We start from the raw sequence: 20953 nt of genomic DNA on the forward strand, positions 1-20953 counted from the left end.
CAAGGCTGCAGGTTTCCCTCTGCTCATGTCTGTGAGCCCCCAGCTGGCTGTGCTTGGGAGCTCCCTGGCCTCGCTAGCCAGCAGCAAGAGGCCCAAGGCTGGGCTTTGGCTTCTGAAGGGTGCCTAGCAGTCACCTACTACAGGACAGGTCCAACAAAGAAAGTAGCCATCACCTACAGCCCCCAACTAAAACCTCTCCAGCACAGCATCAAGGATCTACAACCTATCCTGAAGGACGACCCAACACTCTCACAGACCTTGGGAGACAGGCCAGTCCTTGCTGACAGACAGCCCCCCAACCTGAAGCGAATACTCACCAGCAACAACACAACAAAAACACTAAGCCAGGAACCTAGCCCTGCAACAAACCCCGCTGCCAACTTGGTGTCCCTTGAATAGATATGCAGACAATCATGGGACCTAACCACATTAGCCTCACCATCAGAGGCTTGTTCACCTGCATATCTACAAATGTGATATATGCCACCATGTGCCCGCAATGCCCCTCTGCCATGTACATTGGCCAAACTGGACAGTCTCTATGCAAAAGAATAAATAGACACAAATCAGACACCAAGAATGGTAACATTCAAAAACCAGTAGGAGAGCACTTCAATCTCCCTGGACACTCAATAACAGACTGAAAAGTGGCCATTCTTCACCAGAAAAACTTCAAAAACAGACTCCAACGAGAAACTGCAGAACTGGAATTAATTTGCAAATTGGACACCATCAAATTAGGCCTGAATAAAGACTGGGAGTGGCTGGGTCACTACAAAAAGTAATTTTCCCTCTGTTAATACTCACACCTTCTTGTCAACTGCTGGGGATGGGCCACATCCACCCTGATTGAATTGGCCTCATTAGCACTGACCTCCCCACTTGGTAAGGCAACTCCATTCTTTTCGTGTGCTGGGTATTTATACCTGCCTACTGTATTTTCCACTCCATGCATCTGAAGTGGGTTCGAGCCCATGAAAGCTTATGCCCAAATACATTTGTTAATCTCTAAGGTGCCACAAGGACTCCTCGTTGTTTTCACCTCCTCAATGTGATCATTAAGTACCAGCTCCCCTGTCTGAAAGGGCTGGCTGGAGCCCCTCCAGCTCTGCCTCTGGGCTGCCCTCCCGCTGGGGCCTGGCAGGGCTGGGCCTCTATTAGTGCTGCTCAGGGGATCTGCTTCATGAGAGCAAACGCTGACAGTTTTCATGGTGTGTGGGTGGGGTGCAAATGCCTCTGCAGGGCCTGCTGCAGCACCCTTTCCACATTCCTGTACGAGATGGGGAGGGCAGGGCTGGCTGGCAGCGGGGGGCCCTGGCCCCATTCTGTCCCATTGACGTGGGGTAGGAGGACCCATTCCAAGCCCTAGTGCCTAGAAATTAAGGGCAGGATTGGACTCTCAGCAGACTTGAGGGTGGTTCTTTGCTTTCTGAGTAGGGGGATAATGTGTGGTGGTTTCAGGTGGGGGTGGGAGTGAGGTTCCCAGTAGAGGGACCTTGGCCAAAGGGAAAACTGCTGGTGTCTGAATGCTGTAACCAGCTGCTGCTCTAAAGCTTCCTGAAGCTGAGCTCCTGGCACCCTCCTGGGTGTGGGGAGGCTCCCCTGTATATGGGGGGACTCTCGTCAGGGGGTCAGCGCAGGGGAAGCCGTGTGCGAGGCCTGGATCCACTGATCGTTTGTCTCTTGCCCTGCAGGGCCTGTCATGGGCTGTGGCTGCAGCTGCCTGGTGCTGTCCCCGGCCCCTCTGTTCCCCCACCCTGTGCACTGGCTGAGTGCTGCTGGAGTCTGGAGGTCCCTGCCTCTAGTTCTGGGGAAGGCTTTTGAGACTTGTTTCCATTGTGGGACTGTAACACGAGGTTTATACCCCATGGTGGGGGTGGGACTTAGTGGCTCCCTTTAATGCACAGAGCTGGAGGACTCCCTAACAGCGGTTGGGGTCCCTGGGTCTGGCTGGGAGCTGTGCTCCTGACGGTAGGTGTAGTGTGACTTCTGTATTGGGGGGGGGTGGGGGAGGGAGCAGCTCCATTCAGGCCAATGGGGCTGCATGTTGGGTGGGGCGGAGGGGGGAATTCTGCACCTGCCTGAGGCTTGCAGTTTGGGAAGGCCAATGCTCCCTGCCCCCCAATCTGCACCCAGGCTCCTGGCCTTGCTGGTATGCAGCTGGCAGTGCCTGTGCCCTGCTCTGTTGGCTGTGGGGCTCTGCACCCAGCCTGCTCTAGGCTCCTGATGCAGGAATGGCCCCACCTCGTGGTGAGCCCTGGAGCCAGCCCTGAGGCCAGGGCCCACAGGTGCAGGTGCAGCCTGGTGCCCCCCCAGACTCTCCCTCCAGCATCCTGGGAGCGGCCGTTAGTGGGTCTCTCCTGCCCCCAGTGGATAAAGCTGCTGGCTAGACACACACGCCTGTAGGGGGGCTTCCCCTTGCCCTGCTGCCCCTCGCTTCTCTTCCACCAGATGCCTCATTGCTAATCCAGGGGCAAGCGCTCCTGCCCCCCCTGTGTCCTGCCTTCCCTCCCAGCTTGGCCCCTCAGCTGCTGGGGCTGCTCTTTGCCCTGCTGCAAGTGGAGGGGTGGGGGAGCTGCAGCCGGCCGGCCAAGCCACTCCCGGGCCCTGCAAATGTTCAGGCCGTTCCCAGGCCCTAGCCAGGGCAGGTCACTTGCCAGTTATTGTGACATCACAAACTCAGCTGCCTGCAGGCTCCCAGGCAGGTTGCAGATGGGGCCTTGCCGGGCTCCCGACATGCTCAGCGTAGTCCTGTCCCCGGCTGTGGTGCAGAGGAGCACTAGGAAAGCCGGGGGGCCGTAGAGACAGAAGCAGCGTGCTGTCTCTAACGAGCTGCTCCCGAGGGCTGCATGGCCGGCGGCAGGCGCTTCCGCGTGAGCAGTGGCTGCGGCACGTTCCTGGCCCATGACCCAGCCTCGGGCGTGCACCTCGGGGTGGAAGGTGGGACACTCTGCCAGCTCCTTCGATCTCCAGATTACAACCTTTTCCCCAAGTCGGCAGTGTTTGAAAGTAATTTCATCCAGGTACTTCCACCTGGCCCAGACGGCCTCCTACTGCTTTAACCACCTTTGCTGGGCTGCCTGGCAGTGCTACTGCGGCACTAGCAATAAATTAATGGCAAGCCGCCCAGGCTCAAACTCCCCTTTCAGAGCTGGATAGTGTCCCTGGTGGGAGCTAAACTCCTACGCTCCAGCAGATGTTACCCCCTGTTTGCTTTATGGTCCCAAAGGCTAGGGCAGAGCTAAGATCTGAACTCACTGGCCAGGCGTCCTGCTCTAGGGCCTTGTGCTTCCTTTGCCAGGCCTGGCAGAGTCCCTGGGGTGGGTGGCAGGAGCTCTGCTGCTGTGGCATTAGGAATCCCCCTGGGCACAGCAGCTGTGTCTCCCTGGCCCTGCTTTGAGGAGGGTTGCAACTGTCCTGGGGGTTGTCTGCACTCCTAGGGCAGTGGGGGAAATGCAGCCCAAGTACCTACTTGGGGGAGCCCTCTGCCCAGAGCACAGGTGATGGGGGGACTAAAGGCCTTTTCTGGGCTGCACTGGGACTCTCTCCTGGGATGGAGGGGGCAGGCCCAGTTTCCGGGGGATTGGGTTCTTTGGGGGCAGTTGGGAGTCGGTCAAAACCGGAATGTGACTATGATCTGTAGGAAGATCTGTCCATCCCCCTCCAGCAGCCCTCTGTATCTATCTGTGCACCCCTTTACATAGCCAGCCCCAGCCCCAGGTGTTCGCACTCTCCTCCCTCACACACGCTAGTGGCTAGGGCAGGTCCAGGAGCTCTCGCTGACCTGGGGGTGGAGGGTTCCCCTCTCCGGAGTGCAGCCCACACATCTTCCCTTGTAACCGACCTAAATCCATTTCCCATGAATCGCAGGCAATGAGAACACAGGTTAGAAGGATGAGGTCATCAGACCCGACTGTCATTGGTTAATTAGTGAGCCTTGGGGTGTGGTGCATTAACCCTTTCATGGGTATCACCTATGCACCGAGTTTGGTGCTGGGGAGCAGACATAGATCAAGATCTTCAGGGCTGCAAGGTAGCAGCAGCCGTGGGACACACCGAGGGCATGCATTAGCGTGCTGTCTTGTCCCTTCTAGCAGCCTAGATGAGGGGCCACGTTGGAAACTCAACTGGTAACCAGTTCAGAGCCGGTTCCTGGGGCCATTTGGTGGGAGGGAGTCACAGCCCGGAGATGCCCAGCGATCCTTTGAGAATGGCCCCGGGAGCAGTGGCGCTGCGGAGTGTGTAGCATCCCTTTCTAGTGGCTGGCGCACTAGAGGATAACAGCCTACTGCTGCTGCTGCTGCTGTAGGGAGTGGAGTTACTCTTTGCACACAAGTGGCATAGGCCTGTGGTGTGGTGCTGAAGGTACGGGGTTCAAACCACAGGTGTGGGGATGCGGATCAGTAACCAAAGATTTATAAAAGCTCTGAACCTCCACCCCCTCCATGTCCCAGTCCCCGGGAGAGAGGAGCTGAGCCTCCACCTTCCATGTCAGCAGGCCAAGGGGGCCGGTTAGTGCCAGGGCTGCCAGCGGCTTCGTGATGGGGATGGTTTTTCACTGGGCGCTAGCCTCAGACCCAGGGGAGCAGCAAGCTCTCAGAGCCCATGGAAGCACCTGGAGGAAAGGCACCCTGGTGCCGGTAATGGGCTCCGTTATATGACCGAGCAAACCTTGTGGGCACGTCCCCTCCACCGGGGCCTGGCACCGGTGGCTTGGCAGGGAACGGAGGTGGGGGGGTCCTGCAGCGTCTCAATGAGGGTACATTTCCGTCTCCTGCTGTTGACCCAGGGCCTTCTTGCTGCAGGTGACAAAGCAGGGGAACTGGGTGGATATCCACAATGCTCCCACACTGGTGACCCTGGGGGTGACGTCCTCGGACCCCTGCCTGCCCCTCCCCAATGTCCTTCTGATTGCCAGGCTCACAGTGCTGGGAGAAACGCCCCCCCGGAGGGCAGGCCAGCCCCAGGAGCCCTCCGTGGCCCTAAGCAGGTGAGGAACGGGGTGGGGCGGGGATGGGGAGCCAAGCAGGGAGCTCTCTGGTCCTGGGATTTAGCTGTTAGACATCTGAGGTGGAAAAGCCCATTGGGTCCCACTGAATCCCGGCCCATTTGGGCCATGGCAGGACGAGCCCCTCGAGTGTGATCGCCAGAGCGGGACCCCAAACAAGCCTAAGTGACATGAACAATAGGGCCCCCAGTTCTTCCCCCAGGGCTGAGCCCTGCCTGGATTCACCCCCTGTCAGGGACCAATGGGTCCCGGCCCTTCCTCCTGGGGGCAGTTCCCGCCCGGACCCATCCCCCTGTCAGGGAGTGACAGGCCCCTGGCCCTTCCCCAGGACAACTCTTGTTATGTTCATAGCTCCCACGACCTTCATACACCCTCACTAACGTCTCCTCCCAGCCCCCGGCAGGTGGGTGAGCCCTACTCTTAGCCCTGTTGTGCAGGTGGCAAATGGAGGCACAGACAGGTTAAGGGCTAATTTTGGCTCTGTGCTGGGAGAAAGCCCCCCCAGGAGGGCAGGCCAGCCCAGGAGCCCTCCATGGCCCTTAGCAGGTGAGGAACGGGGTTGGGGTGGGGAGCCTAGCCGGGAGCTCTCAGGTGCTGGGATTTAGCTGCTAGACATCTGAGGTGGAAAAGCCTGTTGGGTCCCACTGAATCCCGCCCCACTGGGGCTAGGGCAGGACGAGCCCCTGCCCCTCTCCCACGTGCAGCCTGCTGACTCCAGTGCCCTGGCAGAGTGCGAGTCTGGGGGCCTGGCGTGCCGAGCGCTGTCCTGGCCAGCAGCTCCGGCCATGGGACCTGGGGGAGCACACACTGTGTCTGTCACCTGTGTCCCCCGAGACACTCTGCGGCACCGGCCCCACATGGCTGGGGTACCTGGGGGTGCTGCCGCTGTGCTGCTAAATCCGGGGGGCCCCAGCACCCCCTCATCCTGCTCCTGCAGAGAGGAAGCCCAGACCCCGCCCCCCCAGGCACCAAGCTGGGTCACTGCCATGCTGATGGGGGAGTGGTGTTTCCGTTAACCCTTTGTAAGCCAGCCCCTGTCTGGCCATTCATGCCGCGTCCCCTCCCTCATTACCCGGTCCCTGTGCAGGGGGACGGGGCTCTGCATCCAGCCCCTTTGGGGCCCCCTTCCTCTGAGCTCTCTGTGGGGCAGACGTGGCCCTTCCGCTGCCAGACCCTGTCCACACCCCAGAGCCAGCACTGGGCCCCAGCCACCCTCCAGCTGCTCGCTCCTGTCCCTGGGGACTCGGGCAACCTGTGCTTTCCCTTGGCCCCAGGCTCCTCCCGTTGAGGTACGTCAGACTGTCGGTCCAGGACAGCGGCCAGCGCCTGCTGCGGGTGCAGGTGTTGACGGGGAAGGTTTATTACCTGCGGCTGCACCAGGCGCACCCTGATGCCGTGTTCATGCTCTGGAGCCGGCTGGCAGACATCCTGCAGCGGGGCCTCTCCATCACCACCAAGGACCCCTCCATCCATGTCCCACACAGCCTGGTGCTGAGTGTGGGCAGCTCCTCCACCAGCTCCCCCGCACAGGTACGTCGCCCGGGACAGGCTCGCTGCAGCCCCAGGCCAGCGACGGGCCCGAGGGGTGCAGGTCATTCAACTGCCCTGCCTGAAGGCCGAGCCTGATGGCCAGGCACAGGGGGGCATCGGCTTCATAACTCCTGGGCTGTGGTGGCAGCCCATCTGGGGCTCTGGGGCCAGGGAGAGGGACAGGAGGTCTTATGGCCCCTCTCCTTCCCCACATGCCAGAGGCCGGGATGCCCTGGGGATCTCTCTCCGTCCCCACGTGCCGGGGGCGGGGATGCCCTGGGGTCCCTCTCCGTCCCCATGTGCCGGGGGCCAGGATGCCTTGGGGACCCCTCTACGTCCCCAGATGCCAGAGGCTGGGATGCCCTGGGGGTCCCTCTCCATCCCTACTTGCTGGGGGCTGGGATGCCCTGGGGGTCCCACTCTGCCCCCACGTGCCAGAGGCTGGGGTGTCCTGGGGGTCCCACTCCATCCCCATGTACCAGAGGCTGGGATGCCCTGGGGGTCCCTCTCCATCCCCACGTGCCTGGGGCCGGGATGCCCTGGGCACCCCTTTCTGTCCCCACATGCTGGAGGCCAGGATGCCCTGGGGACCCCTCTCCATCCCCACGTGCCAAAGGCTGGGGTGCCCTGGGGGTCCCTCTCTATCCCCACGTGCCAGAGGCTGGGATGCCCTGGGGTCCCCTTCATCCCCATGTTCTGTGGGACCTGTAGGGGATCTGGGGGTCGAGTCTGAAGTCGAAACTGGAGTTGGAGACATCCCAGGACATCCTCTCGGGGACCCCCAGGGCCAGGTGAGCACCGAGCGGAGAGCTCAGCCCTGTGGCTGGAGAGTGCTAATTTCTCTTGCTCCAAACCACATAGACTGTGCCCTGGTGGCACAGCGATGGCTGCCTTACAAACACATGTCATGGTAAGCGTCACCCCGTGGCCTCCCCCTGCAGCTGGTGCCTGATTCCCAGCCGCCCTCGGGTGCCAGTCGCAGCGTGGTGGCAAGGATGGGCAAGCATTTGTCGGGAACGCTCTCCCATCTCTCAGGAGCAGCCTTGGGGAAAACAGAGAAAGACGGTTCGGTCCAGAGAAGGTAAAGGGACTCCCATCAAATATCCTGAACTCCCCTCCCAGAGCCCCTCTCTCCAGCCAGCGAGTGAAGGAGCTGGTCGCACCTGCTGAAAGCAACCCAGACTGAGCTAGGTGGGAGGAACCGAGGCTGGCGGTTATACATACAGGACGGGGCACGAAAGGGCCGAAATGGTCCAACCGCGCTGCCTCTCCCCAGTGCAGCCCAGGGGGGCAAACAGGCTCTGGCCCAGACTAGAACCAATGTGATTTCCCTTTCCCGAGACTCTTCTCCTGGAATCTTACGGCTCGGAGCAAATCTCCTGCCAGGGAAGAGGATTCGGGTGCCCCAAGCTGGTCAGGAGGTAAGAGGTTCCACCACTTCAGCCCCTTCTCCCAGGAGCGGGGCAGGTCATGCAGGGACGAAGCTTGAACGCAGACTCACAAATTGCCCATCATAGGGCGGCTGGGCTGGCCAAGCCCTGGCGCAGAGTGTGACTGTCACGCCGCCCTTGAAATGGAGCGAAACCCCTGCAGCAGCCTTTGGCTGCGTTGAAAGCCAGCAGAGATCTGGATGGTAAGAGGGTGATAAGTGAGAGCTAACGTGAATTTGTTAAGAGCAAATTACGCCGAACCAACCTCATTTTCTTCTTTGCCTGGGTCACTGTCCTAGTGGATAGGCGGGGAGCAGCAGACAGGACTTATCTTGATTTGAGTAAAGCTTTTGACACAGTTCCACATGACATTCTCATAAGCCAACTAGAGAAATGGGTCCAGGAGAAATGATGATAAGTGAGTGGAGAAGTGGTTGAAAAAACATACTTAAAGAGTAGAACCACCAGTTAGCTATCAAACTGGGAGGAAGTCTCTAGTGGGGGGGTCAGTCCTGGGGCCAGGACTATTCAATATTTTCATTAATGAATGGAGCAGAGAGTATGCCTATAAAATTTGTGGGTGACACCAAGCTGGGAGGGGGTGCAAGCACTTTGGGGGACAGGACTAGAATTCAAAATGACCTTTATAAAATGGAGAATCAGCCTGAAATGAACAAGATGAAATTCACTATCGATAAGTGCACTTAGGAAGGAAAGAGCAAATGCACAAATTCAAAATGGGGAATAGTTGAGTGAAGTTGGACACCATCTACAAGAAGCATCTTAAAAAAATCAAACCCCTCAAATGGTATGAATCCAAGCCCTGCTCTCTCAAACAGTCTAAGGTGGTATGTTCGTCTACTCCAAATGCCTGCCAACTTCTCTGTGAGAGCCATCTTCAACTTTGATCCAATGAAAGAAGGCAGGAAAAGACCCTCTGGAAAACCAAAACAGAATGGCTGGATGGTGTCAGACACCTGTCCCTCACAAGCATCCTACCCCAGACTTGACTCAGGACAGAACATCATGGAGGCATGTGACTGTGCTAGAGGCCTCAGGGTCCTACCACACCCTGTCCCAGAAAGAAGCAGTGGAAGTGAGTCCTCCAAGTGGCCTAGAGAGGCTGCATGGGATGCAGCCCATCTGAGGGGGCTGCAGGGGTTGGCCAATCTGGGCCCAGCAGGCCCATATAAAAGGAGCTGCAATGCAGAGCAGAGAGCAGTTGCTGCCATGAGCCAGAGAAGTTAAGTTGGTGCTCCTGGCTGCCTGAAGGACCTCCAGGACCTGGACAGGAGCAGTTGCTGGTAGGGACCAGGGGAGCAAGAGGGAGCTCAGGGCTGGCTGATAGGACTCAACCAGGACAAGGCCCTGAAGTAAGGGTGGAGAAGGTGCTGGGGCTGCAGGAAAATGGCGCAGAGAATTGTAGCAGTTTAGTTAAAGCGATGTGGCGGATGGCTGCTATTCTTAGGGTCCCTGGGCTAGGACCTGGAGGCCACCGGGGAAGTGGCCTGGACTTTGATTCACACCTGGAAGGGGAACTGAACTGTTTAGTGGCCCAGCTGGAGAGCTGGGGCCAGAAAGGCCCAGAGGGGGCAAAGACATTGCCTCCAGGGAGAGAGCGCTGGGGGTACAGCTCGAGACCAGGCCCGAGACCATTTACAGACTGCTGGACTAAGTAAGGACCTGAACCCAGGGAAGGCTACAGGAGGAGGAAGGCCAATGGAGGGGTACGGAGATAGGCCCCTGTTGGACTGTTTACCTCAGAAGAGGGTTGATTTGTATTTCACACACAGACTGTGCGTGACTCGGCCGGAGGGAACGGAGAGAGAGCATGCAGGCACATGCACTCGGACAGAGGGAGCTCATGAGAGCTGAGTGCTGCCCTGTTACGTGGCACATAATGCTTCTGGTGGCTTTGGGCTGGCCAAGGGATGGCATGAGGGCTGCAGAGGGTCGGGAGTTCCAGCAGCTCACAAACTAAATATCAGTCAACAGGGGGATGCAGTTGCGAAGAGGGATAATATTATCTGGGGCCGTATTAACAGGAGTGTGGTGTGTCAGTCACAGGAGGTAACTGTCCTGCTCTGCTTGGCACTGGGGAGGCCTCAGCTGGATACTGTGTCCAGGGCTGGGCGCCGCTCTTATGGAGAGATGGGGACAAACTGGAGAGAGTCCAGAGGAGAGCAACAGAAATGGTGAAAGGTTTAGAGAACCTGAGCCATAGGGAAAGGTCAAACAAACTGGGGACGTTTAGTCCTGAGAAAAGAGATTGAGGGGGGGCCTGAGAACAGTCTTCACATATGTTACGGGCTGTTATACAGAGGATGGGGATCAATCGTTCTCCATGTCTGCTGAAGGCAGGACAAGCAGCAATGGGCTTAATCTGCAACAAGGGAGATTTAGGTTCGATATTAGGAAAAACTTTCCAACTCTCATGGTGGTTAAGCTCTGGAACAGGCTCCCAAGGCAGGTTGTTGAATCTCCGTCATTGGAGGTTTTTAGGAACTAGTGAAACAAACACCTATCAGTGATGAGCTAGGTTTACTCGGTCCTGCCTCAGCACAACAGCCTGGACTAAACCTCTTGAGGTCCCTTCCAACCCTACGTTTCTGTGAGTCTATGAACTAGGAAAGAGGAATATTTTTAAATCATCAGGAGCAGATAACCTGCATCCAAGAGTTTGAAAAGAATCGGCTGAGCTCATGCATTCTCTCCCTCCTGTGGTTCCCAGGGAAGCTGGCAGTATGTGAGCAGTGCCGGGGGCGCAGGCCAAGTGACACGGGAGAGAAAACCAGCCTGAGGACAGCCCTGCAGTGGCTAGACACTAAGTGCCATGGACTGTGGGAACGAGACACAACTGCTGGGCTGCTGCCACTCTCCCGGCTCAGCAGCCTGGTAGCTGCAGGTCAGCAGTAGGGCCAGCGCCCCGAGAGAAAGTGCCTCGTGCACTGGGCTCCAGGGCAGGCGTGAGCACTGAGGGTGCAGAGGATGTGCCGGCTGCCGGGGCTGGTAGTGCCTGACTGGGAAATCCCAAACATAATAAATACATTGTGAAAGTGGAAGGGAGTTCATGCTGGCAGCTTCTGGGTGTTCTTTAGTGCCCTGGACCCTTGGGAACACAGCCCCCAACACTGGGTTCTGGCTCAGAGCGGCCAGGGGAAACACCCAGGAGACACCTGCCGAGGAGCAGGGGAAAGCACTGTTAGAGGCACAAAGCCCCCTGGCTCACACCTCTGCCAGGCTGCGGGGACAGGCCCCTTCCCTGGTCCCCTGCCCTTCTCAGTGGGATCATCCCAAGGTGGGACGGCTCTCACCTGCACAAGTGTTAGGGTACAGAGGTGGGTTGGGGGGAGCTGTGTGGAAGAGGCGCCTGGAATCCAAGTGTCACGGACTCACAGGTCGTGCTCACTCTTGGCCCCATATGGTCTCTGGGGGGAACCCCCTTCAGTGTGACTACACTTCTCGGGGGTCCTCTCTCTGTAGGGGGTTACCTGGAACCACACCTCTCTGAGCCTTAGCATGCCTGTCTCTCACCATGCGCCCCCTCAGGGAGTCCCCTGGCTCTGGACCCCCGGGGCCTCCACTCCCAGAGGGAATAATGCCCCCTGATCTCTAGACTGGAGTGACTCTCGGGCAGCTTAACACAGGAGGGTTTATTGAGTGTCTGAACCCAGCACAGGAAACTCTCAGGGCCTCAGGCCTGACCTCCCTCAGCCAGTACATCTAAGTCTCCCCTGCATCCAGGTGGGCTCTGCCTGCTCCCTCTCCTGAGTCCCAAGCCCCCCTGCTTCTCAGCTGGGCATCTGAGATCACCTGGCCCCCCAAGCCCCACCTCTGTCCTTTGTCCAGGTAAACAGGATTGCCTGGGCCCTCCTCTCCTCTCAGCCTCTCCTCTCTTCCATCCTTTGTTCCCCACTGGCTGGAACCAGCTGGGCAGGTCACCGGGGTCCTCTCGCCTCAGCCCTTTGTTCTCCCACTGGCCGGAACCGGCTGCGACTCCCGAGCTGGGCCTCCCGGTCACCAAGTCACCAGTTGCTGGGGTCTACATTCTCCACGCCAATGGATGGGGTCCCAAGTTCCCTCGCTGGTCCTCTGTAACAACAAACTCCCTCTCCCATCCCCTTGTTAAACCAATAACACCCAGGGAAACTGAGTCCCTCCCCCTCTGCATGCAAACCACTGGAAAAAAAAAGAAAATCCCCTACTTCATCACATCTCTTCCCCCCTTTGAGGGTGAACTGAGTGGGGTCACTGGACCTGGGGAAGTTCAGGGCCCCCGCTCCATGAGAAAGCATCAGCTATAACATTGGCACTCCCCCTCACATGGACCACCTCCATGTCATAACCCTGGAGGAGCAGGCTCCATCTCAGGAGCTGCAGCTTTTTAAGGGCCCACCCCATGGCCAGGCATTCCTTCTCTATGGCTGCATAGTGCTGCTCCTGGGGCAGCAGCTTCTTGCACAGGTACACAATGGGGTGTCACCCCCATAGTATCAGTTTGCATGAGCACCACACCCAGCCCTGCGTCTGAGGCGTTGGTGAATACCAGGAAGGGTTTGTTAACTGCACCAGGCTTTGGATAAGTGCCTCCTTCAGCGCACAGAGAGCTCTCTGGCATGGCTCAGTCCTGTCTGGCTTGCCCTTCCTACAAAGAATGGTCAGCGGAGCTTCCAGGGAGCTCAAGTGGGGCACAAACCTCCGGTAGTACCCCGCCATCCCAATGAAAGCCTGGACCTGCTTCTTTGTCTGGGGAGTGGGCCGCTCCTTGATTGCCTCCACTTCGGCTGGCTCCGCTTCAGGTGGCTGCTCCCCACTTGTGGCCAAGGTACAACACCTCGGCCATCCCCACCTTGCACTTTCCACCTTTACAGTCAGTCCTGCCTCCTGGAGGTGACCCAGCCCCCTCTTCACCTGGGACACATGGTCCTCCCAGGTCTGTCTAAAGACACAGATATTGTCAATGACGCCAGGGCCAAGTTCTCCATCCCCCTCCGTAACTGACCCACCAGGCGCTGGAAGGTGGCAGTTGCCCCCTTGAGGCCGAAAAGCAGGACCAGGAACTCAAAGAGCCCCAAATGGAAGGGGTGAAGGCAGACTTCACCCGTCCTCCAGGTCCAAGGGCACCTGCCAGTAATCTTTGGTGAGATCCCTGGTAGTGAGGTACCGGGCGCCCCTCAACTTGTCTGGGATCTCTTCCCATCCGATCTGCCAAACTCACCTTTCATCTGCACCCCCTCATGGTTGCTCGATACCTGCACCTATCCTGCCCCTCAGGCCCCTCTGACTTCCCTCCCCTGCCCTGCACATCCAGACTGTGTCCAAAGCGTGATGCTGCATCTTCCCCTCTTGCCCAGCTCCCTCCTCATCCTCTGCCTTTATTGCTTCAGCCTCTTCCTCTCTGGCTGCCCTGACACCCAGCCGACCCCCTCCAGTTCTCCCGGAGCGCAGCTGCGCAGATCCTCAGCCTCCCCCCGGGCCTGACTCCATCCATTGGCTCCTGTTTCCCACCACAAACAATAGTCTGAATAGTTCAGAACCAGCACGTTCCACACAGCGCAGTTCATGTCACGTTATCAGGGTCCCCCCCCTTGTTTGTCACACTCGCTCCTCGTATCTAGTGTGGAATGAGATTTGGGCTTGTCTGCACTCCGCACACCGACCGGGGCCCAGCGCCGCTGGGGGAGGTGGTGTTAAGTCAGCGTAATGGGGCACTGGCGCTGGTGGGAGATCAATGTAAGTGTAGACACTGGTTGATACAAGGCAGTTTCCATCAGTATCACTTTGTAGTGTAGACCAGGCCTTGAAAGCTAATGTGGATGAAGACAGGGTGTGGATTTAAGGCACAGTAGATATTGCCGCACAGGCGCACCTGTCCGAGGTGACTCTGAATCCTTTCAGAGGTACCCTGGTTCACCAGACCTCTCTATACTGCATGCAGGTCCTGTGGTGCCATGGGGGCTGCCTCTGGGACTGGACTGCGTTGTCTGGGTCAGAGATCGCTGCAGCGTGGGCCAGAACAGGCTCTGATGTTAGCGCTGAGCCCGAGCTCGCAGATGCCCTCTCCACAGCCAGGTGTCGGGTGGGGAAGCTGGAGCTGGTCGGCTGTGCAGCGGATCTGTGCTTGGCCTACACACAACGCAGGAAGGAATGCGTTACCCCGGCTATGGCTCTGCTACAACAACCGCGACCGCTGGCTCGGGCTGTGTGCCCTCAGCTGGTCACGTCGCCTCACTCCTTTTGGGGGGTGCAAGGTGCTTTCTTTCCATGTGACTGTCATAGAGCCGAAGACGCCCCATCCGGTTCAGGTTATGACGAGTGTAAACTTACAGCTATCCTGCAAATCTGTGCTCTTGTTTTATGGCCCTTTGCTCTCTAGTATTACTAAATCTGAGGTTTACAGGTGACTTGGCTGTTGCTCGCTGCCATGGCAGGAACTCACCACTGGAGCACCCCCTAGCAGACCGGTGTGGAACCTATGTTATGTCTCTGCCTCAGTTTCCCCTAGTGGGCTTTCAGTACGTTCAAGGAGGCTTGCCTTAAGTTAGCAATGCCCCATCAGTGGTCTAGTTTATGTAAATGTGGTATATAAACAAGCCTGCTGCCAGAGTCACCAGACTTCTCCCCTGCCTGCAGTCTCTTCCCTATTGTCTCAGGGCATCTGCCTGCCTGAGAGCTGTCTAGTCTCTCTCTCTGGAGCTTCCTCTCCTTGTGTTCTGGAGGCTGTTCCTGGGCCTAGCTTCCTATCCAGCTCCCCTGAGGAGCTCTCTCCCCTGGAGCTTCCTCTCTCCGTTCTGGGCCCGCCCCCAACTGAACCCTCATCATAAGCCCTTTATTAGGCCTAGGTGCTCGTTACTTCATTAACTGTCACCCAGCTACTGAGCCAATCAGCTAGCCACAGGTGGATCTTTCTCCTTCGCGCAGCCTGTCCCAGGGTGGCTGGTGGCTGACCCCTCGGAGGGCCAGACCCCAGGACAGTCGGGTACATACACTCTGACCACCCCAAAGAGACAAGAAGGGCTGGTAATGCAGTGACTCAGAAAAGCCTCAAGGCAGACTGTTAAGACCCAGGGCACAAACCCCACCCAGGCTGTGAGTTCTAGACCTAGGTCATGTCTACGTGACAAAGTTTTGCCGATGTCCGTTACATCAGCATGTGGCCATTGCAGTTAGTACATTACTTGTGCAGGTACACACTTGGCTTCTTGCATTGGCGGCACGTATACTTACCAGGAGCGCTTGTGTAAGTGCAGAGTGCGGTGCACCATGGGGAGGTAAGCCAGTGTGCACCCACCACCATCCAGCACACTGGCTTTTGGGTAGTTTTGGCAATGCATGGTGAGGCCAAAACAACTCGCTCAGGGTATCTGGGAGCAAGCGGCCAACTTCCCATAATACATTGCTCTCCATCCCATAATATCATCTTTATCCCATAATTTTCATGCCTATTTTCAATTTCCCACAGACCCACACTGGACCTGTTGCAGTCCACCCTCTGTGACAGATGCGTGGAGCTTGCTCAGCTCTGCCCAGTCGGTGTGAAGGTGGCAAACACAGGACGCACGATCTCTGGGATTTGCACAGCCGCAAGAAGAACCACAGGGAATGTGATGACTTCCAGGTGGTCGGTTTACTGGGGACACAGCGAGGACCAATTCAAGGCTGCTGGCAGCTGTCACGCTGTCTGGAGCGTGGGCTGGTCAGGGAAGGTACATGACACTCGCACCTTTAAGAGCAGAGGCCTGTTCAGAAAGCTGTGACAGGGCTGTGACTCCTCCCTGCTGCATTTCTCACAGGTCTCCTTCCTGATTTTCCACTTTTCCCACTCAGCACTCCAGCAATCTGGGTGTCTCTTTTCCTTCCTTTATTCCTTCTTGACAGGGATTCATCCACTTCTGACACCACGTAACCTGAGGGCATAAACCAAAAGAGCCGTGTCTTAAAGAGCAATTAGACAACTCCCCGGCCACGAAGTCCTTCCGTTTATTAAGCTCTCCTTGCAACATGTCCTGGTCCTCTCTGGTAGCTGTAGGGGAACAGGAACTCTATAACTACTCCCCAATGGCCTTTTCTGAGCCTTTACCCTACCTCGCGCTCTGCATGTTTGCAGAGTCACAGAGTGCGCCAAACTAAAACCACCCGGGGAGCTCTTGGCGCTTCCTTCCTTTTCTTTGAACATAGATAATCAAACACTGTGATATAAAGCATGTGGGGTGCACAGGCAGTGCCCTCTAAGCACTGTTGCCAATTGTACCTGTCATGTACGTCTGTACCAGAGATGGGCTGGCTCCAGAGCTTGCTTAAATACACCTGCTGTGCTCATCATAAGATCCTTTAATGCTTTGCCAGGAATGGCTAAGATTAGCTTAAATAAGGTATTTTACTCACAGGGCCACCTCGTGGTTGGACAGTATCGTACAGTTTAGCATTCCATTCCACCTTCCTCTTTAAGTTCTGCATTTCAGCCATTTACTGTTGAGCTGTCATTGAAGTTCAGTACAGATCAGTCTGTAAAGTGTCTCTGAGTTGTACTGGTTTTCTAATTACACAACCCCAACATGTAACAACTTGGACATCAGACTGTCCATTAGCTGCAACAACTGGCTGTGGTTGGTTTGGAATCCTTGAGTCGTCTTCTTCTTCCACATCCACCCTCTGCAGAGTTTTCTTTGTTGATTTGTTCTTCCTGAGCAACAAACTGATGGTGACAGTTTCTGCTGACATCTCCACTATCAGTTTCCATCACATACAATCTGGGTGCTGAATTCTTTTTTGTTACAACAGCTGGAGTTGTCCATCCTTTTCTCCATCCAATTTGACATGAACATGGTCACCAGGTTCTAGACCAGGCAGTTCTGTAACGGAGTGACGTCTGTTGTAAAAGCGTTCACACACTCTTTTAGCCTTTTCCTCCAATCTGGCCACTCCCTCCATGTCTGCCCACTTTGGAGATAGGTTCTTTTCCAGAGTTGGAAAGGTAGTTCTGAGTTGTGTTCCCATCGCGAGCTGTGCTGGGCTATAGCCAGTACCTGCTATGGGCGTTGATCTGTAGCTCAGAGGAGCAAGGAGGGGATCTTCCTGCTGTAAGATTTTCTTGGCTGTCTGTACAGCTCTCTCAGCCTCTCCATTCGCTTGTGAGTAATGTGGGCTGCTAGTAATATGATCACAATCATGTTTTGCTCAGAAGGACTTAAATTCTGCTGCAGTGAATTGTGGTTTGTTGTCTTTCGCTGTTTTGTTCTGGAATGAAGAAGTGAGCAAAAGTGCACTTGAGTTTCTTGATTACACTGCAACATGTCATGTCTTTCAAGTATATTATTTCTATATATCTGGAAAAATAGTCCACAACAACCAGGTAATGGCTGTAACGATACTGCCTTTGGCGGGACATTTCTGAGAGTATCAATTCAGGACAAATTGCTTAGAGCAGGGCAGTTACAGCCTGAGGCTGGGGTTCCTTTACTTTTAAGGCACACCAAACCAGCCAAACAGAGAGGACTTTGGTCTCACCCCACTGACTAACCAGAAGTCGTACAAGCAATTCCCTTAGACACTCCAGTTTCCCAGTATCACCACCAGCGCCATTATGGGGATGAATGGTTATGAAAACCAATACCCCAGTAGAAGAAAAAAAGGTTCTCTCGATCCCAAAGGACTCAATCCCAAAGCCCCAGACCCAGGTTAAAATACAAGTCAGATCTTACCCACAAATCACGCTGTTGCCAATCCTTTAGAATCTAAAATCTAAAGGTTTATTCATAAAAGGAAAAAAATATAGATGAGGATCAATTGGTTAAATGGAATCAATTACATACATTAATGGCAAAGTTCTTGGTTCAGGCTTGTAGCAGTGATGGAATAAACTGCAGGTTCAAATCAAGTCTCTGGAGAACATCCCCAGCTGGGATGGGTCTTCAGTGCTTTGTTCAGAGCTTCAGTTTGTAGCCAGGTTCCTCCAGGGGTCAGAAGCAGGATTGAAGACAAAATGGAGGGGTTTCCAGGGCCTTTTATATCCTCTGGCCTGTGGAAGGACACCCCTTTGTTCTTACTGTGGAAGATCATAGCAGCAAGATGGAGTCTGGAGTCACATGGGCAAGTCACATGTCCATGCATGACTCAGTTCTTTACAGGCCGATGCCATTGTTTACATGCTAGTTTAAAGGTTCCTAGGAAAGCTCACATGTGGATTGGCATCTCCCAAAGTCCATTGTCAGTTAAGTGTCTCTTGATTGGGCACTTACTGGGAATTGTCCTTTCTCAAGAAGCTGACCAAATGTTTCACTGAGGCTACTTAGAATCAAAACACATTGAGACACAAGTACATAGCCAACATTCCTAACGTCAACTACAAAGAAAAGGAGGACTTGTGGCACCTTAGAGACTAACAAATTTATTTGAGCATAAGCTTTCGTGAGCTACAGCTCATTTCATCGGATGCATCTGATGAATAAGCTTATACTCAAATGTATTAGTCTCTAAGGTGCCACAAGTCCTCCTTTTCTTTTTGCGAATACAGACTAACACGGCTGCTACTCTGAAACTACAAAGATGATACACACACACACACACACACACACACACACACACACACACACACAGATAGCACAATCATAACCAGCAAATCAAACCTTTCCATAGACACCTTACTGGACCTCCTTTGTACAAGATTTGGTGCAACTGTAGGACCTTGGTTGCAACAATGTTCTATACGGTCACAGTTCATGTCAATAACGTCACAATGGCATTCTCTGAATTTGCGTAAATCTGCAGCTAGTCTCTTTCAAGTTCTGTCAGGTAGAGGTGCCGTTATTGAACGTTCTTTGTGCTGTCTTAGTCTGTTAGTTCTGCAATGTTCACGTGTAGATATTTTATTCTTTATGTCCATGCTGATGCCCAGCTGTCACACTTATTGGCTGGGCCTGTAATGCTGGCAGACCAGGTGCCAGCTCATGCCAACACCCCTACATCTCAACTGAACGCTGACAAATACAGAGCTGGAACCAACCTGGCTTGCCTGTATGTTAGTACTGTTCAAATAGGTATTAGAGTTATAAAAATGTGCTTAGACTTTATGAAATGCTTGTAAGTTGCGGCGTGCATTAATCTCACTTATCATGCGTGTATCCCTCGTTATAAGGTACTATTTGAGTGTTTGCTCTGTAACTGCAAATCACCAGACAGGAGAGGAGCATTACCAAGGGTGAAATACTCCCCCCGACACAACCACTAAATTTTCAACTTGAAGCAGAAGGGGGAAAGTTATAAAAAGCCCTAAATAGGAGACACTGTGCCCTCGTCTACACTACAGCATAACTTCAGTTTTACTATGTCGCTCAGGGATGTTAATCTACACCCCTGAGCAATGTCGTTATGCCAACCTAAGCGCTGGTGTAGACAGTGCTATGTCAGCAGGAGAGCGTCTCCCACCGACGTACCTACCGCCTCTCACAGAGGTGGAGTTATTAAGCTGATGGGAGAGCTTAGAGTGTCTGCACCAGAAGCGCTACAGTGTTGATGCAAGTTTCTAGTGTAGACAAGCCCTGTATCTTTTATGCTGCTTGTACTCCGAGAGTCAAGGATTAATAAGCATCAGCAAAGATCCCCAGTGCTTGGGCTGCGGTAGCCGTAAAGGACACCGAGAGCTTGCTTATGTAACTCTTCTTCCAGTCAGAGTTGGCAGCAACCAGGGCCAGGTTCAGTATCTAGGGGTTCCTTTTCAACAATACAACACAGAACCGGCTCGAGCCTTCACCCTGTGACCTGGGACAATTACACACCACCCCCTGGGTGCCTCTAAGAGGCCATACTTCCCCCTCACACGCACAGAGTCTGAGTGTAGCAAAACACTTTTAATAAAAGGAGGGAAGTAACTCAGCATTAATTTGGGAAAACACCTAGGGTTCATAAACACAAACCATGAGCAAAAGACCCACCCCCAAGTAAGATAGGCAGTGTCCTTTTCCCTTCTGGGTCTAAAGTCCAGCAACCCAAAAGTCTCTTTAATGTGCCCGCCCCTTCTCTGCACCCCACTCACAGTTGCTGTGCCCTGGACCCTTTAAATCGCTGCCAGAGCCCCAAGGCAGCTTCCCCTTTTTTCATAGAATCATAGAATATCAGGGTTGGAAGAGCCCTCAGGAGGTCATCTAGTCCAACCCCCTGCTCAAAGCAGGACCAATCCCCAACTACATCATCCTAGCCAGGGCTTTGTCAAGCCGGGCCTTAAAAACCTCTAAGGATGGAGATTGCACCATCTCCCTAGGTAACCCATTCCAGTACTTCACCAGCCTCCCAGTGAAATAGTGTTTCCTAATATCCAACCTAGACCATCCCCATTGCAACTTGAGACCATTGCTCCTTGTTCTGTCATCTGCCACCACTGAGAACAGCCGAGCTCCATGGAACCCCACTTCAGGTAGTTGAAAGCAGCTATCAAATCCCCCCTCATTCTTCTCTTCTGCAGACTAAACAATCCCAGTTCCCTCAGCCTCTCCTCATAAGTCATGTGTTCCAGCCCCCTGATCATTTTTGTTGCCCTCCGCTGGACGCTTTCCAATTTTTCCACATCCTTCTTGTAGTGTGGGGCCCAAAACTGGACACAGTACTCCAGATGAGGCCTCACCAACGTCGAATAGAGGGGAACGATCACGTCCCTCGATCTGCTGGCAATGCCCCTACTTATACATCCCAAAATGCCCTTGGCCTTCTTGGCAACAAGGGCACACTGTTTACTCATATCCAGCTCCTTGTCCACTGTAACCCCAGGTCCTTTTCTGCAGAACTGCTGCCTAGCCATTCGGTCCCTATTCTGTAGCGGTGCATGGCATCCTTCCGTCCTAAATGCAGGACTCTGCACTTGTCCTTGTTGAACCTCATCAGATTTCTTTTGGCTCAATCCTCTAATTTGTCTAGGTCCCTCTGTATCCTATCCCTCCCCTCCAGTGTATCTACTTCTCCTCCCAGTTTAGTGTCATCTGCAAACTTGCTGAGG

General features: G+C 54.8%; 1 protein-coding gene and 1 long non-coding RNA gene across 2 annotated transcripts; one reads left to right on the forward strand and one right to left on the reverse strand.

Moving 5' to 3' along the window:
• The first annotated feature begins 2558 nt into the window (after window positions 1-2558).
• Window positions 2559-14285, forward strand: LOC119861176 (protein FAM71F2-like). Its single transcript, XM_038415904.2, has 7 exons — window positions 2559-3023; window positions 4806-4990; window positions 6283-6538; window positions 7480-7619; window positions 7880-7959; window positions 10700-10873; window positions 13907-14285. The coding sequence occupies exons 1-7, from the start codon at window positions 2850-2852 to the stop codon at window positions 13993-13995; spliced, it is 1098 nt and encodes a 365-aa protein (XP_038271832.2). The 5' UTR covers window positions 2559-2849; the 3' UTR covers window positions 13996-14285.
• Window positions 14286-18218: 3933 nt separating this feature from the next.
• LOC122457109 lies at window positions 18219-18537 on the reverse strand. Its single transcript, XR_006276440.1, has 2 exons — window positions 18507-18537; window positions 18219-18310 (listed from the first exon to the last, which is right to left on the reverse strand). It is a non-coding gene; the product is annotated as an uncharacterized LOC122457109 (long non-coding RNA).
• Window positions 18538-20953: the final 2416 nt, after the last annotated feature.

This window comes from Dermochelys coriacea, chromosome 1, assembly GCF_009764565.3.
Source record: "Dermochelys coriacea isolate rDerCor1 chromosome 1, rDerCor1.pri.v4, whole genome shotgun sequence".
NCBI lineage: Eukaryota > Metazoa > Chordata > Testudines > Dermochelyidae > Dermochelys > Dermochelys coriacea.